General features: G+C 49.3%; 1 protein-coding gene across 1 annotated transcript in view; it reads left to right on the top strand.

The window, feature by feature from the left end:
- Positions 1 to 12,237: 12,237 nt before the first annotated feature.
- The window catches only part of LOC144168131 (uncharacterized), a 35,824-nt gene continuing 35,023 nt past the window's right edge, over positions 12,238 to 13,038 (top strand). The window contains exon 1 of the mRNA XM_077697182.1: positions 12,238 to 12,291. Within this exon, the coding sequence (XP_077553308.1) occupies positions 12,238 to 12,291 (54 nt within the window). The remainder of the gene's footprint in view (positions 12,292 to 13,038) is intronic.

Raw genomic sequence — 13,038 nt, 5'->3', positions numbered from 1 at the left:
TCACCTCATGGGACACTGGGCTGCCTACCCCACCCGGAACAGATGTTCAGGCCGCCCAGGAGACTGTCTGCCTTCATATCCAGAAGACTTGCAAGGGCTTTCTGGACTACAATGAAGACAGTGATGCCTCAGCCTCTATCGTTCAGCTGATCTGGACTAAGGTCGGTGAATGGGCAATAAATGTTTTCTCTCTCTCGCTCATAATCAAACAAGATTATGGCAGCAGGAAGCAAGGCAGCCTGAAGGCGCCAGAGGAAAGAAAGACGATTTTACGCCAGCGAACCGACTGCAATCGCTCACCTCACTGCATGGAACTCGAAAGGAATCCTCACGTACCTGAACTTGCCTCTCAAACCAAAAATTGAAGGGAATTTTTAGGATTGCGCTCCTAAACTAAATATAATAAATAACGATACATTGTCGTTTTCGTTCCGGCCAATAAATATCGTCTTGTTTTCTTTTTAGGTACCGGTTTTCGTTTCGTTCCGACAGCCCAATGTCCGCTTCGCAGGCGAAAGGGGGGGGGGGGGGGAGTCGGGTTTGCGCGCTGCATTAGTACATACGTCCGTGCAGAGGCTCTAAAACGTGTCAGCGAGTACAACTGTGCTGCTCTGGAGATGCTTTTGCAGAACGCTGATGGAAGGGAATCTCTAGATAAAGATCCTTACTCGAGACATTCGATCTGTGTGGAACCACTTTCCTTGGCCTTCCAAGCCGGTGAAATGACGATGAAAATGATTTGTTATGATATTATCCATATTATCCATATTATTGATTTAATGATTGCCGTACTCTGTTTCGCAAACATGTCTGTGAGTTTGTATTGGCGTAACTGCACACTTTTCTTATTCTGCATTTGTCTTTTATCCTTGAGTTCATGCACTTAAACGACTTTCATTCCGTAACTTCAACATAAGCTATCCTTTCGTTTTTTTTTGTATTTTGTATTTTATTTTGTATTTGAAAGATGTGTACATTATGTTTCGTGTGTTTCTGTTTCCGTGCGCCAGCACAAAGTCCCCCCCCGGCTGTTCCTGGCACGCAAATAAATGATTTATTTATTTATTTATTTATTTATTTATTTATTTATTTATTTATTTATTTATTTATTTATTGATTATTACCAGAAAGATAAAATTCTTGTACATTCATATAACGAGTATTCCGATCATCTTGATACATTCCAGAAGTTTCTTGACTTGTTTTCTAATTACCTGAAAACTTTTGTAGCGTTAAGCGCGTTTACGTCTTCATTGCAAATTCACATGCGTATTTCCCTGTGTTTCTTATCTGTACATGACGTTTTTGTTTACTTGTTTGTTTTTACTTTCCTTGATCTTTGAACTTCTAACTCCTTCACATTAAGTCGCTGCTATGCAGCAGGACTTCTTTTTGTGCATTTTGAAGGTCCTCTAATTTCTTTCCAACTCGTTTCATGATATGTAGTATTTTGTCTCTCTGATGTGCGTACGGTGTTTCTTTTTGATAGTTAGTCCCCTTTTACTGCCCTCAACGAAACGTGTCCTAATGTTTCTCCGGCTGAGTGGTAAAACTTGCAACACTGGTCGTTCTTTTTGCTTTCTTATATTTTCGCAACTGTTCTTGTTTTATCGGTTTTGTCTCATATGTCGTATTCTGTATATTGAATAGTCTTAATTTTCGTTTGTTTTTAAAGACACTGTACCGGTAACGAGCCGCTATGTATATTCCTGGGAACACGAATTAATTCTTGATTGATCGATTATTTTTATTTTTTAAGTACTGCCAGTCACATGTTGGCAGCCAAAGTGGGAATAGCTGCATATTTGTACATCAGCACTGTTGTGCAGCGTTTAACTCGCCTGTTATGTCTAAAACATCTATTGGATCTACTAGGTTCCAAGATCAAAGCAGTGCGTAACACAAACATTTGAGCAGCGCTCTTGCGTTAATCAAGACAAGCACCGGTGTCCCCGATGACACCCGCAAGATGAATGTTATTCAATATCTACTCGTGCTAATACTGTATAACACCGGCGGACTATAATCTTCTGCTGCTGCAGCTTTGTGGAGTGGCAGACAGAAATAAGCTGTGCAATTTAAACTTGTTTTAACTGGAACCATCGTTGCGAACGCCACTCCAGATTCATGTCAGGGATCTGGAGTGCGGCACAAAACGCACAGGCTGATTTTGAATCGCCTCCAAATTATTCATAGGAATTTTAATGTTCGAGATCGAAATAATCCCTAGGCGGCCACTATTATTCCGGAGCCCTCCACTGCAGCGTGCCTCGTTGCCCGGGAGTAGCTCCCCTCGTTAAATGCAAGTAGTTTAATTTGTAATGCGCAGCATTCTTTGCCCAGTACACCCCCCCTCCTACCCGCCAACCGCCCATAGATAGGATCGCGTCACGCCCTGCAGTCGCGAAAAATGCATAAATGGTGGAACTAACACCGTTAATCGTTGTAACACCGCAGAGATAATTTGGTCGAACAGAATTTCCAAAAGTCACAAAATAAGGAAAATAGAAAAATAAAAACTCACGGAAAAAGAACTCACGAAATCATAAATATGCATCTTATACCTATCCTCCAAACAAAGAGGACTAAACTAGAAAAGCGCGGAAAGGAACGTGGATACAGAAATAAAAAAACGCCAATATGTGAAACCCCTGCACTACACCCTGCGTCTGCTGAAAAATACATAATTGGCAACGCAAAGACAGACCGTTAATCGCTATATTTGTATACATGTGCATCATTGGCGAGAAGAGACAAAAGGAAACTGAAAAACAATAAAATAACCAAATGTCTTGGGCCACTCATAGCGAAATCTGGCTCTAAAGAACTCAGACTATAAACAAGCGGCATAAGAACGCTAAGAATAAGTAGACAATTCTCTGAATTTCTGCTGACGTTTTTACACCGCTCCTGCTCCCCGCTCACATCCGGGTCACGAGGTCCGCCTGGGGGACTCGTGACGTTCCAGTTACCTATGGTTGGGTCACCGATTTCCCACGCACATTTTGTCGCGTTGATTGCCTTAAAGAATTGTAAATGGCAACCTATAACCGACCATGATACCTCCCTGAGCAAGGGCGTAGCCAGGGGGAGGAGGAGGGGCGATAGTGCTTCGGTGTCAGAACACCTCCCGAAATTTTCTCAGCGCTGCCTCTACCCTGCTCCTTTCAGCCTTTTAACAGGTGAGCTGTTTAAGCTTTTAGCTCCATTGTGTAGCGTTTAGAAAAGCCTCAGCCCAGCCAAACGTCCAGCGTGCGCCTCGTGGGGAGCTTCCGGCGTCGTTCAGGATTGCGCGTGGGCTTGCGTCACGTGAGGATCCTGCAATAAATACCAAAGAAAAAATAGTTGCAAATGACATCTACGTTCAGGTCTGAAGATGCATGATGCGCTAGCGTTACTCCGGCGTCGCGGGAGCATTTTGGAACATAGTTGCTGAATTTACCGTTGATGCGTTCCAAGACCAGTGACGAAAGCTAGGCTAGCGACGATGTTTTTAATCACGATGGCAAAGGAAACTCAGAGGAAATCTACGCTTACATTGCTTAAGATATGGGCGTGAAAAGTTGCGTCTGTGGCATGTTGGTCATTTTGAAACAGAAAGCGACATTGTAAAGTTTTAAAGTGTTTACCGTGATGGTCTGACAGAACGTTTGGGTTTTTTTATGAGAAAGAGAGAGAGAAAGAAAAAGAGATAGAGAGAGAGAGAGAGAGAGGGAAAAATGTTTTTGGGTATTGAAAGTTTGGGGGAAGGGGATAACGAGACGGTAGATCCTATGGGTTGAACTAGACTTCCATAGCCCCAGGTTCATCTCACATTGATCTATTGGTGACAAGCTGGTCAGGGAAGGTTGCCATGTGCCGATATAAGTTTGATATATATTGTTTGATTTTTGCACCCCTGAGAAAATCTTGGGATATGACCAGGTTTCGCAGAAAATGTGGGTCTTTGCCCGCAGTTAGCGCAATTTAAGTTAATGTCGGACTTTTCATACCAAACACCTTCACCCTTGTAGATTTGTGGATATCAGTGTTGGTTCCTATCCTGAGCAGAGTCTGCGATTCTTAGGCCATGAGAACCCCGTTTGGCACGAGGAAGGATGGATTTGTAGGAGTAAGGGGAGCAGGCGTTTTCATATTTTTTAGATAATGGAGTGTGATAGTCGAGATCAAGAGGGCGCAGGGTAGGCGAGTTCGAGTGGGCCGTGCTCGGCGGCGCCGCTCCGTTCCAGACTCTTGTGTCTTTGTGTCAATGAATTGTGAACTTTTATCATTGGGGATTGAATAATATTTTTAATGAATTTAGGTAGACTGCCATCAACCAAGAGACTAAGGGCCCATTGAGCGTGTGTTATGCTGTTTCATCATCTATTCCATAGTTCCGCTTGGGGGATAGCAAAGAGAATTCAATTTCCGGAAATTCAATTACAGCAATTGCCACGTCACTACAGTTCGACAGTTGTTACCTTCGTACTTTCGAACGTCCCGGCGTCGGCGTCCGGAAAGACGCAGGCAAAATCACTGTACGGTGTTGCACCGATTTATTAGGCCCGACGCCTAAAGTGGAAGGCGAGAGAGCACGTCAAATCTCAACGAAAATGGTTGACCTAAGTAAGCGCGCGGAACCTGGGGCACGCGTTTATGTCGTCGTCTTCGTGATGCCTGCTAACCAGGAAACACGACACGTATCCATCACTTGGAAATTGTACCAAGTTCAATAACCCGCACACACCTTAAACAAGGGATTGCCGTTCTTAACACACAATCCACGCGACAATATTGTTTTCTTATTTTTGGATCTTTCCTCGAAGTAATTTGATCCTGGCGTGTCACCTGTCCTCGCTTAAGTTTGGATGCATGTTTTTCAGTAGGGGGGAGGTATTTTACGGAAAGTCGCTGGATTGGTTACATATCCATCCCGGCATCCATCCTTTCTTTTATGGAGGTGTGCCTATATTTTATAGGATCACCAGTTCCCGTTTTATTTTTTCCAGACACACATTGTTTGCTAGGAGAGTGGCCTCTCTGGTTTCTTCAAAGATACTATGACACTGTTTAAAGGTCTTAGAGGTGATGGTTCAACTATGGAGGTTAAAGCAGAAGAGTTGCAAGCTGGGCGAGTTGGAAATGCATCTTGAATGAAACCAGGCGCAAACGTAACAGGACGCAGAAAGGAGTACACAGGACAAGCGCTGGTCTAACAACTGAAAAATTTATTAGGCAGAAAAGAAATATATAGGCAGAAGATACCACACCCCCAAACACCAAACACCCAAACTCCTTTCTGCGTCCTGTTACGTTTGCGCCTGGTTTCATTCAAGATGGAGGTTAAAGGCTGCCCTGTTTGCTGCCCTGATAATTGTGTTTATTTGGCCTTCTTCAGGGCGGTAAGTAGTTTGTGGCCCGGCAGGCGGCACATTATCCGGTTTATGACCTGTGTCTGCACAAGTTTTATCATTCTTTCTGTCATTCCTGCACTTCCCTTTACATGCATTTTACAACGGGAGCTAAATGGTCGAAAACTTCTTCTATTTCGGCGAATGTGTGTTCGGCTCTGCCGCTTCTTTATAGGGCCATGCGAAAACCTCTAACATGACTTCACAGGAATGAAGAGGTTTATTTTGTCCATCGAAGCAGATACATAACATGCCTCGATGGAACTACTCATCGGGTAACAAATATACATTACAAAAGGGAAACACAGACAAACAACAATTCAGAAGTGGCTGCCACTGGCCTACACACAAGTTGCAACATTTTGTACCACGCAGGGTACAACATAAACAGAGCAGAAAGTCGAGTTGTTGGCAAACGCAAACAGTAGTTTCAGGGTCGAAACACAATGAATGTGGGTAGAAGTGCTACAGTCTTACATAGTTACGGATACACACATGGTAAAGTGAACACTGCAGATAACTATGTATCGTATTTAGTCTGATTACAAGGCTAATATTCTAACTTGTTTTAGTATAGTTACAGGGCTAATATTCAACTATTCTTATTTCCAAACGTGCGTTGTTGACCTTGATGAAGCGGCACGACCAACGCAGGAGGAACGCCTCTTCCCCCAGCGTGGCGAGCTCCGCTTCCAGGTGTTCGAACAGACGCGTGCGCATGCGCAGCAACATGGGGAACATAGCCTTGTGAGGCCGGGACCGGAGTGCCGCGACACCACGACGCCTCCACACAACCAGGGCCCCCACACATAACAGAAAAGTTACGAGGGCATCGCGCGATTTTATGCGCTCCCCTAGGCGTACTTTAAACATCCTAGACATCAGCGTCCAAAACGTCCTCGCTACAGAACACTGAAAGATTGCGTGTCGCAAAGTTTCATTTTGTCCGCATTGAGGGCACCGCGCTGACGGAGTTACGCCCCACGCTGTCAAGCGGTCTCTAGTGGGCAGAACGCCCCAACCACGCTCCCACCCGAAATCTTTGACGTCCGCTGGGAGGACCGAAGAAGTCAGCTGCCTCCAGCGCGCCTTTTTAGAGCGCGCTTTCTGCTCTGCAGTGAGTTCCGCCACAGCAAGTTGCTCGCAAAGTTCGCTTGGGGCAATGTCCGAAATTTCCAAGTCGGGGATCTGTGCTATCAGTTCTCGAAAGGTTTTCGTGACATAGGTGTAGAACGACGGCGGTTCCTCTGCCAAAGGGCCGATGTAAGGGTCACTGTAAAACACACCTCGCGATGTGCCCAGGAAGTAGTTTAGAAAGCTGCTTCCTATGTAGTCCGGGTTTCGCGTCAAATCTACAAACCTACGCAACGCCAGGACGCTGCACATTGTCGACATGCATGGAAGGCTGTATCCCCCCATGCTGGTTGGGGGCCGCATGAAAGCCCGAGCTACCCTCTCCGTCTTTCCTCCCCAAAAGAAAGAGAAGAACTTGCTCTCCAGCTTCCGCAATACATTTCGGGGTGGACGAGCTATGCGCGCAACGTAATAAAGAGCGGAAGAAACGCATGCTTTAATTGCGAAGCTGCGCTCCGCAGAGGACAGTTTAAATTGCGCAGCCGCCGATAGGCGCTTTTTGGCCTTCTTCACAATTCCCGTCCATGTCTCACGCGCCACCTCCCCCGAGGCGTGGTACGTTACACCAAGGACTTTGACGGCGGCGATCCACTCCACTTCTCCCCAAAGGTCTGACGTGAATGCTCCGAATCGCAGTGCCTTACTCTTACCCCTGTTTATTTGCACGCCAGACAGCTCGCTGTAGATGGAATAGAGGCGCGAGAACGCGGTAAAGCTGCTGTCGTCCCGCAAAAACAGGGGCACGTCATCTGCGTACGCTGACACTTTTACCTGGGCCTGTCCGGGAAGGGGAAAGCCGCGTATGCCAGGAGAGTTCGCCACGCGTCTAAGTAGAGGGTCGATTGCCAGGACAAAAAGTAGGGGGGAGAGTGGGCACCCCTGCCTGATCCCTCGCTCAACTTGGAAAGGGGCGCTAAGTAGTCCGTTTACGAGGAGTCGGGAAGTGAGGCCACGGTACAAGAGGTTTAACCTCGTAATAAGTTCCATTGGAAAGCCGAAGCTGCGAAGAACGGCCATCAAATAACGATGTTCCACTCGATCAAAGGCTTTGGCTTGATCCAGAGATACAAAGCAGCCTGGAATGCCTGTTCGAGTGGCGAATGCGAACAAGTCCCTGGTGAGAGACTGGGCCGAAAAAATCGAGCGCCCCGGCACGCTACATGTCTGGGCAGGGCTCATTACGTGCGGCAACACTTGGAGAGGGGCCTTGAAATTATGGTGGCTACGATCTTATAGTCAGCAGTATTCAGCAAAGTAATAGGCCTATATGCTCGCGGGTCTGACGGCTCCCCTCCAGGTTTCGTTATAATGACTATGTTGCCCTCTTTAAAAGAAAGTGGCCGCACACCATGGGTGAAAAAGGCGTTCACCATCTCTAACAACGGGTCCTTCAGGCGCGAAAAGAAGGCTTTGTAAAAGCTCAATGGGATGCCGTCTGGCCCCGGGGCTGAGGACTGGTTCATGCTTCCGACTGCATCCCACAGCTCCTCGTAAGAGACAGGAGCGGTCAAAGTGTCAGCTAAGGAACTGGGAACTTGTGGAAGTTCACCGCAAAAGTTTCGAACATTCTCCTCAAATTCCGGGGAAGATTCGCGCTCTCCTGACGCCTTAAAAAATTCCCTGAAGTGGTGAGTGAACACTTCACTTATGTCGGCTGGACGCGAACTGGCGGCGCCGTTCGGCAGCACAACCTGGGGCACGTGCGCTCGACCGACGTCATCTACCGAACCTGCCCTAATATACCTTAGTGCCGACGGGTCTGACAAAGGCCTGCCTTGCACGAATGCGCGACCCGCTGCGCTAGACGACTGACGCAAAAGCCTCTCGTAGCGCGCCCTCAACAGACCCTCATAGTCGCGCATGGCAAATGTCATTTGCCCGCTCTTTATGATGCGCAACCTCCTCAAAGCCTCATCCAGTTCTCGTGAGATGCGCGCTTTACGTTTGCGTCCCGCCTCCATAAGTATCTTGCGCCAACTCGACTTGAAGTCTTCCCACTCGTTCCTCTGCGACCCGGGTTTCAGCTGGTCCTTAAGAGAAGCAAAGCTATCAGGATCCGCTAGCAGGCAGATGTCCATACGCCAGATGTCATGGCTGGAGATGGTTCCGCGTTGCACCAACTTTACGGAGACGGGAGAATGGTCGGAAATACGGGGTGTGCCAGACGGAAACACCAGCACCTCGCAGCTTTCGAAGCATCGACTGAGTTCTGGGGGCAGATAGAATTTGTCCAGCCGGCTGGCGGACGCTCCTCTCGCCCAAGTTGCAGCGAAGGTGCCGCCGTGGGTCTGCACCCAAGCGTCACTCAGTCTAAATTGATCTACCAAGTCACCAAGAGCGCACGCGCCGCGCCGCGGTCTTCCCTGACCCGGCCCCCGAAGGTCTCAAACAGGGTCTAAAACAGAGTTAAAATCACCCACTAAAAATGTGGGGTAACTGTCGAGTAAGTAAACATCCAGCGATGCAAAGAAATTTGTAGAAAGGTGACGCTGTGCCGGCGCGTACACGTTTAGAGCACGTACTCGGCGAGAAAAAAGGTAAAAATCGACCGGGATCGTTCGGCCGTCAAACCCAAAGGTGACATGCGCTTTTTGGCGCAAACTGGGTCGCAAAATTATTACGCCAACTCCAGAGGCAGGCGAGTTCGACAATGTAAAAAAAGCGTCAACACAGAAGCGCTCTTTAAACAGGGAAACATCTCGAGGCGTGCGAAAATTGCACTCCTGCAAGAAAAGAACATCAACGTTTCGCGCTCGAGCAAAGTGCATAACCTCCCTCTGCTTATCCTGGTTTCGAAAGCCTTGGGCGTTCAAGGAAAGAAAGTGCACTAGCATAAAAGGTTAAGGCGCTACTTAGCGTTGATGCTCCTTTCTTTCTCCACTGAGCTCAGTGATCGACTCGCACGCCGAACATACCACGAGCTCCTTGGGCCTGGCGTAGCGAACGCACCTCGTGAGGCGCAAAATAGAACAAAACAAATGACACGTGACATGAGCGGCACGCGAGCACGGAGCAACTATATAGGTGGTTCGATAGGGGCCGTGTGCAACGTGGAACGATGTCGCGCGACCCCGGAACGGAGCAACAACCAGAAGGGACCCAATGATAGCCGCTGGGGCCAACAAAAAACAAAATAAGGAACGATGCTATGAAAGAGGCATCAATGAAATTTCGCGAAGCCTGTATACGCAATTTGTGTTCCCCTGCTCGCCAGCGAGAATCATCGCCCTTGTGCACGAATAGCAAGGGCGCCGGTAGAAAAAGAACGTTAATAAAGGCTGCGAAACCCATTGATGCCCCTTCAATTACAAGTCTGGACTGGCGTTAGAAATAGGCAGACACAGCTTCTTACTTATGTCTGCCGTGTGATCCGAGTCGGTTGCCGATGAAAGTTCGCGTTTGCTGTCGACACGAGAGCTGTCCAATAGGTCCGCAACCTGGCTAATCGGGTTAATCAGGCGCGGGTCCTTGTTCTGTGTTGAGAGGGCTTGCTTGGTCAAGACAAGTGGGTCGGCAGGCAGCGAGGCGTCGTCCTGGTGTCGAGCGAGGCCAGCCGGAAGACTTGCCGCCGTCGCATCACGGTGGTAGGGCTTGGATGCTTCTCGGCGGGCGGGCTTGGCGTCGTCCTCGTTGAAGGGAACGCGGAGGCCTCGGTTGCGGGCACCTCGGGCCTTGGCCGCTGGAACGTGTGTTTGATCCACAGGCTTGGACAACGATGGCTGCTTACGCTGATCCGCTGAGCTTCCTTCTTCTGTGTCGACTTCCGAAGAGCTGGTCGGGGAGAAGGAATCATCGGTGGATGAGCTGCCCGCTGTCGCTGCAGTGGGTTGGCTAGCAAGCTCGTTGGTTGATGACGTGTCCCTGTCAAGTGCGGGCAATGATTCAACGTCATCCATCGGCGTTTCTTCAACGCTTGTCGTGGTTTTCGAGGCGTCGTCATCGCTCGAAGGCACAGAACTGCAAGGAATGTCCTCGGGTGGCGTCTGTCGCTGGGATGAAGTCGCCTGCGAAGCCTCGTTGGCGCCGCGAGGAAGCTCGGGAAACTCACTCGCTGCGTCTGCGTAAGACCGCGGCCGCAGGCAGTCCGCCGTGGCGTGGTCTCCCCGGCAGCGGCGACACACGGCCGAGCATGAGTCGAACTCGTGTCCGAAGGCCTCGCACCGAGGACACCACGGCGTCTTGCAGTCGGAGCGGTTGTGGCCCTCGCGTTCACACCGAGAGCACACTCTCTTTACGCCCCGGTACTCGCACTGTACCTTGTATCCTCGCACAGACAGGAAGTTTGGAATGGTTGACTTCATCTCAATACGAACGAGACGAACGCCGTTCTCAATGCGCGGCCGATCATTGAAGTTTGGGTAGTGCACGCTGAGCACCCTGCCGTAGGGCGAGAGGGCTGCTCCCAGATCTTGGTCGTTCATGTACCATTGGAAACGATAGACGGTGACGTACACGATCTGAGGACCTATGCATGTAACGGGGCACGAAGTGCCCTTCACGACGATGGCACCACGCTCGTTGAGGCTCTTAGCTGCAGCAGCGGACGAAACCGCGGCACAAAACTTCATGCCTCCTTGGTGCTGGAGGCTCTTGAGGCCGTGGGGACCCACGACGTCTTCGATGGCATCAATGATGTCGTCGACGGAAGCATCCTTGGGGGCATCAAGCTTGAAGCATTGCGCCTTGGGGACTGGTGGCCGGTATTTCACGGCAGCGGGTTGCATAGAGGCCATCTTGGACGGCGAGACGAAGGAGACGGGCAGCAAGGTGGCGGAGAGCGTCCAGAAGCAGAGGGGGGGCTATCCAACGCAAAACGTAGGGTCGCCCCGCAGGAAACGAAAGAGAGCGCTAAGAACACGAACTGACGTGGCGTTCCGGCGGTGATCCTCGGCGCACAGGGTCTACATATTGATCTCGAAGATCACGGATACTCCGGCACCAGGTAAGTACAAACGTAGGGCCGAGGACGTGATTCCCCTTTTCGGGAATCACGTCCTCGCCGATTTTTCGAATTTTTTAAAATTTGCCCCGTGGCGCTGGTCATCGTTTGGCGGACAGGGATCGCGGTTGTGGCACGCCCACGAAAATTGTTAAGTTATTGTAAAATTGGTGTAATAAGATCCGATATGCTCAGTTTTGTTTCTCAGCGGGGCACATTGCAGTTCGTTTCTTGTTACAATGTAGGCTTACCTTGATTTTTGAAAATCTGTCGTTAATCTTTTTCTTCTTTTTTCGCCAGGTGACAAAATCTTGGCGCCGGCATCATTTTAGGTCATCGGAAATGCGCTTTGGCGGTGGCGTAAGTTACGGGCAGGGCTGGCGACCGTGTCTGATCAGCATGCGACTACACAGGTCATGTAGAACAAGCTTCAGTGCGCAGGCGCGGCACCTACTCAAATCGCGGATCTTTTCTTGTGCCTTGGTCGAAGTATCATTGCCCTCCTATCCGCAATCTAATTACCGCTGATCACTATTCCCGATTCCGGCGAGCGCACGCGTATCTGGCAGAATCAGTTGTAGTTTCCTGTTAGCATCGATGACGTACTTCCGCGGATGCTTGATGAGCACGGGAGATAGCGGACGACTATAAGGCACAAAAAAAAAACCGATAAATGAGCCTAATAACGACAGCCCGTTAAAATACTGACCGCACGTGGGCGTAGGCCTCGTGACGAGCGCCTGGCGTCGGCCAGCTGTACCTTCGAGAACAATGCCCAGCATTCCTGCCATGATCTATCACGTGCTGTTCTCCTCAACAGTTCACGTGCGTTCCCGCCTGTTGTGGGGGGCATAGGAAAGCTCGCGCTCCCGACTTCGAGTTCACGAAGCCGTTGCCGCGGGTTCTAGCACGTGCTAATGTAGTAGTACGCTTTGGGAGAGATGTGAACGGCTGCGGACAAAACGGTCCGGACCTGCTAGTCATGGAGAACTTTCAGCGGCAAGGTCGGAAATCTATGCGTATTGTAACAGCTTGGTGTACGGCGAAGGGGGCGGGGCGGCCAGCTCTGAGGTTTCTTCATCCTTACACCGCTAGTGCAAGCTGGGCCAACTTTTTTTTCCGTTTCTCTTTGTCGAGTTGGTATAATAATAATAAATGTGCGGCACAAATGAAAGGAAAGCGGGGGGGGGGGCGGGCGGAGGGGCGGGAATGTTGGTATTTTTGTATCACCTAAAAAACGGGACAATCTTGCGCATTATTCTGGAAACGGGCAAAGAGGGATATGTGCAAGGGTTACGATCTGACGAAACGCAATTTGATTGGATTTCAGAAACCTTTATTTCTCATCTAGGTGATAGGCGACTGGGACAAAAGGCACAGACGGCCTGAAAGAGGCCCTCAGAAGCCCTCTACACACTGTGTCAGCAGCATTGGCAATTCAGTAAATATTTCACAGAACGTATGTACATCACAGTGCACCTGTCTATATGCGATGAAAAAGAGCAAACGCTATCACTAACAGGGGAATAAGTAACAACGACAAAGCAGCCAAACAGAGAGTAGAAAACATGA

This window comes from Haemaphysalis longicornis, unplaced genomic scaffold, assembly GCF_048455015.1.
Source record: "Haemaphysalis longicornis isolate Haplotype H1 unplaced genomic scaffold, Haemaphysalis longicornis Haplotype H1 scaffold_2, whole genome shotgun sequence".
NCBI lineage: Eukaryota > Metazoa > Arthropoda > Arachnida > Ixodida > Ixodidae > Haemaphysalis > Haemaphysalis longicornis.
This window is presented reverse-complemented; position numbering and strand designations above follow the sequence as displayed.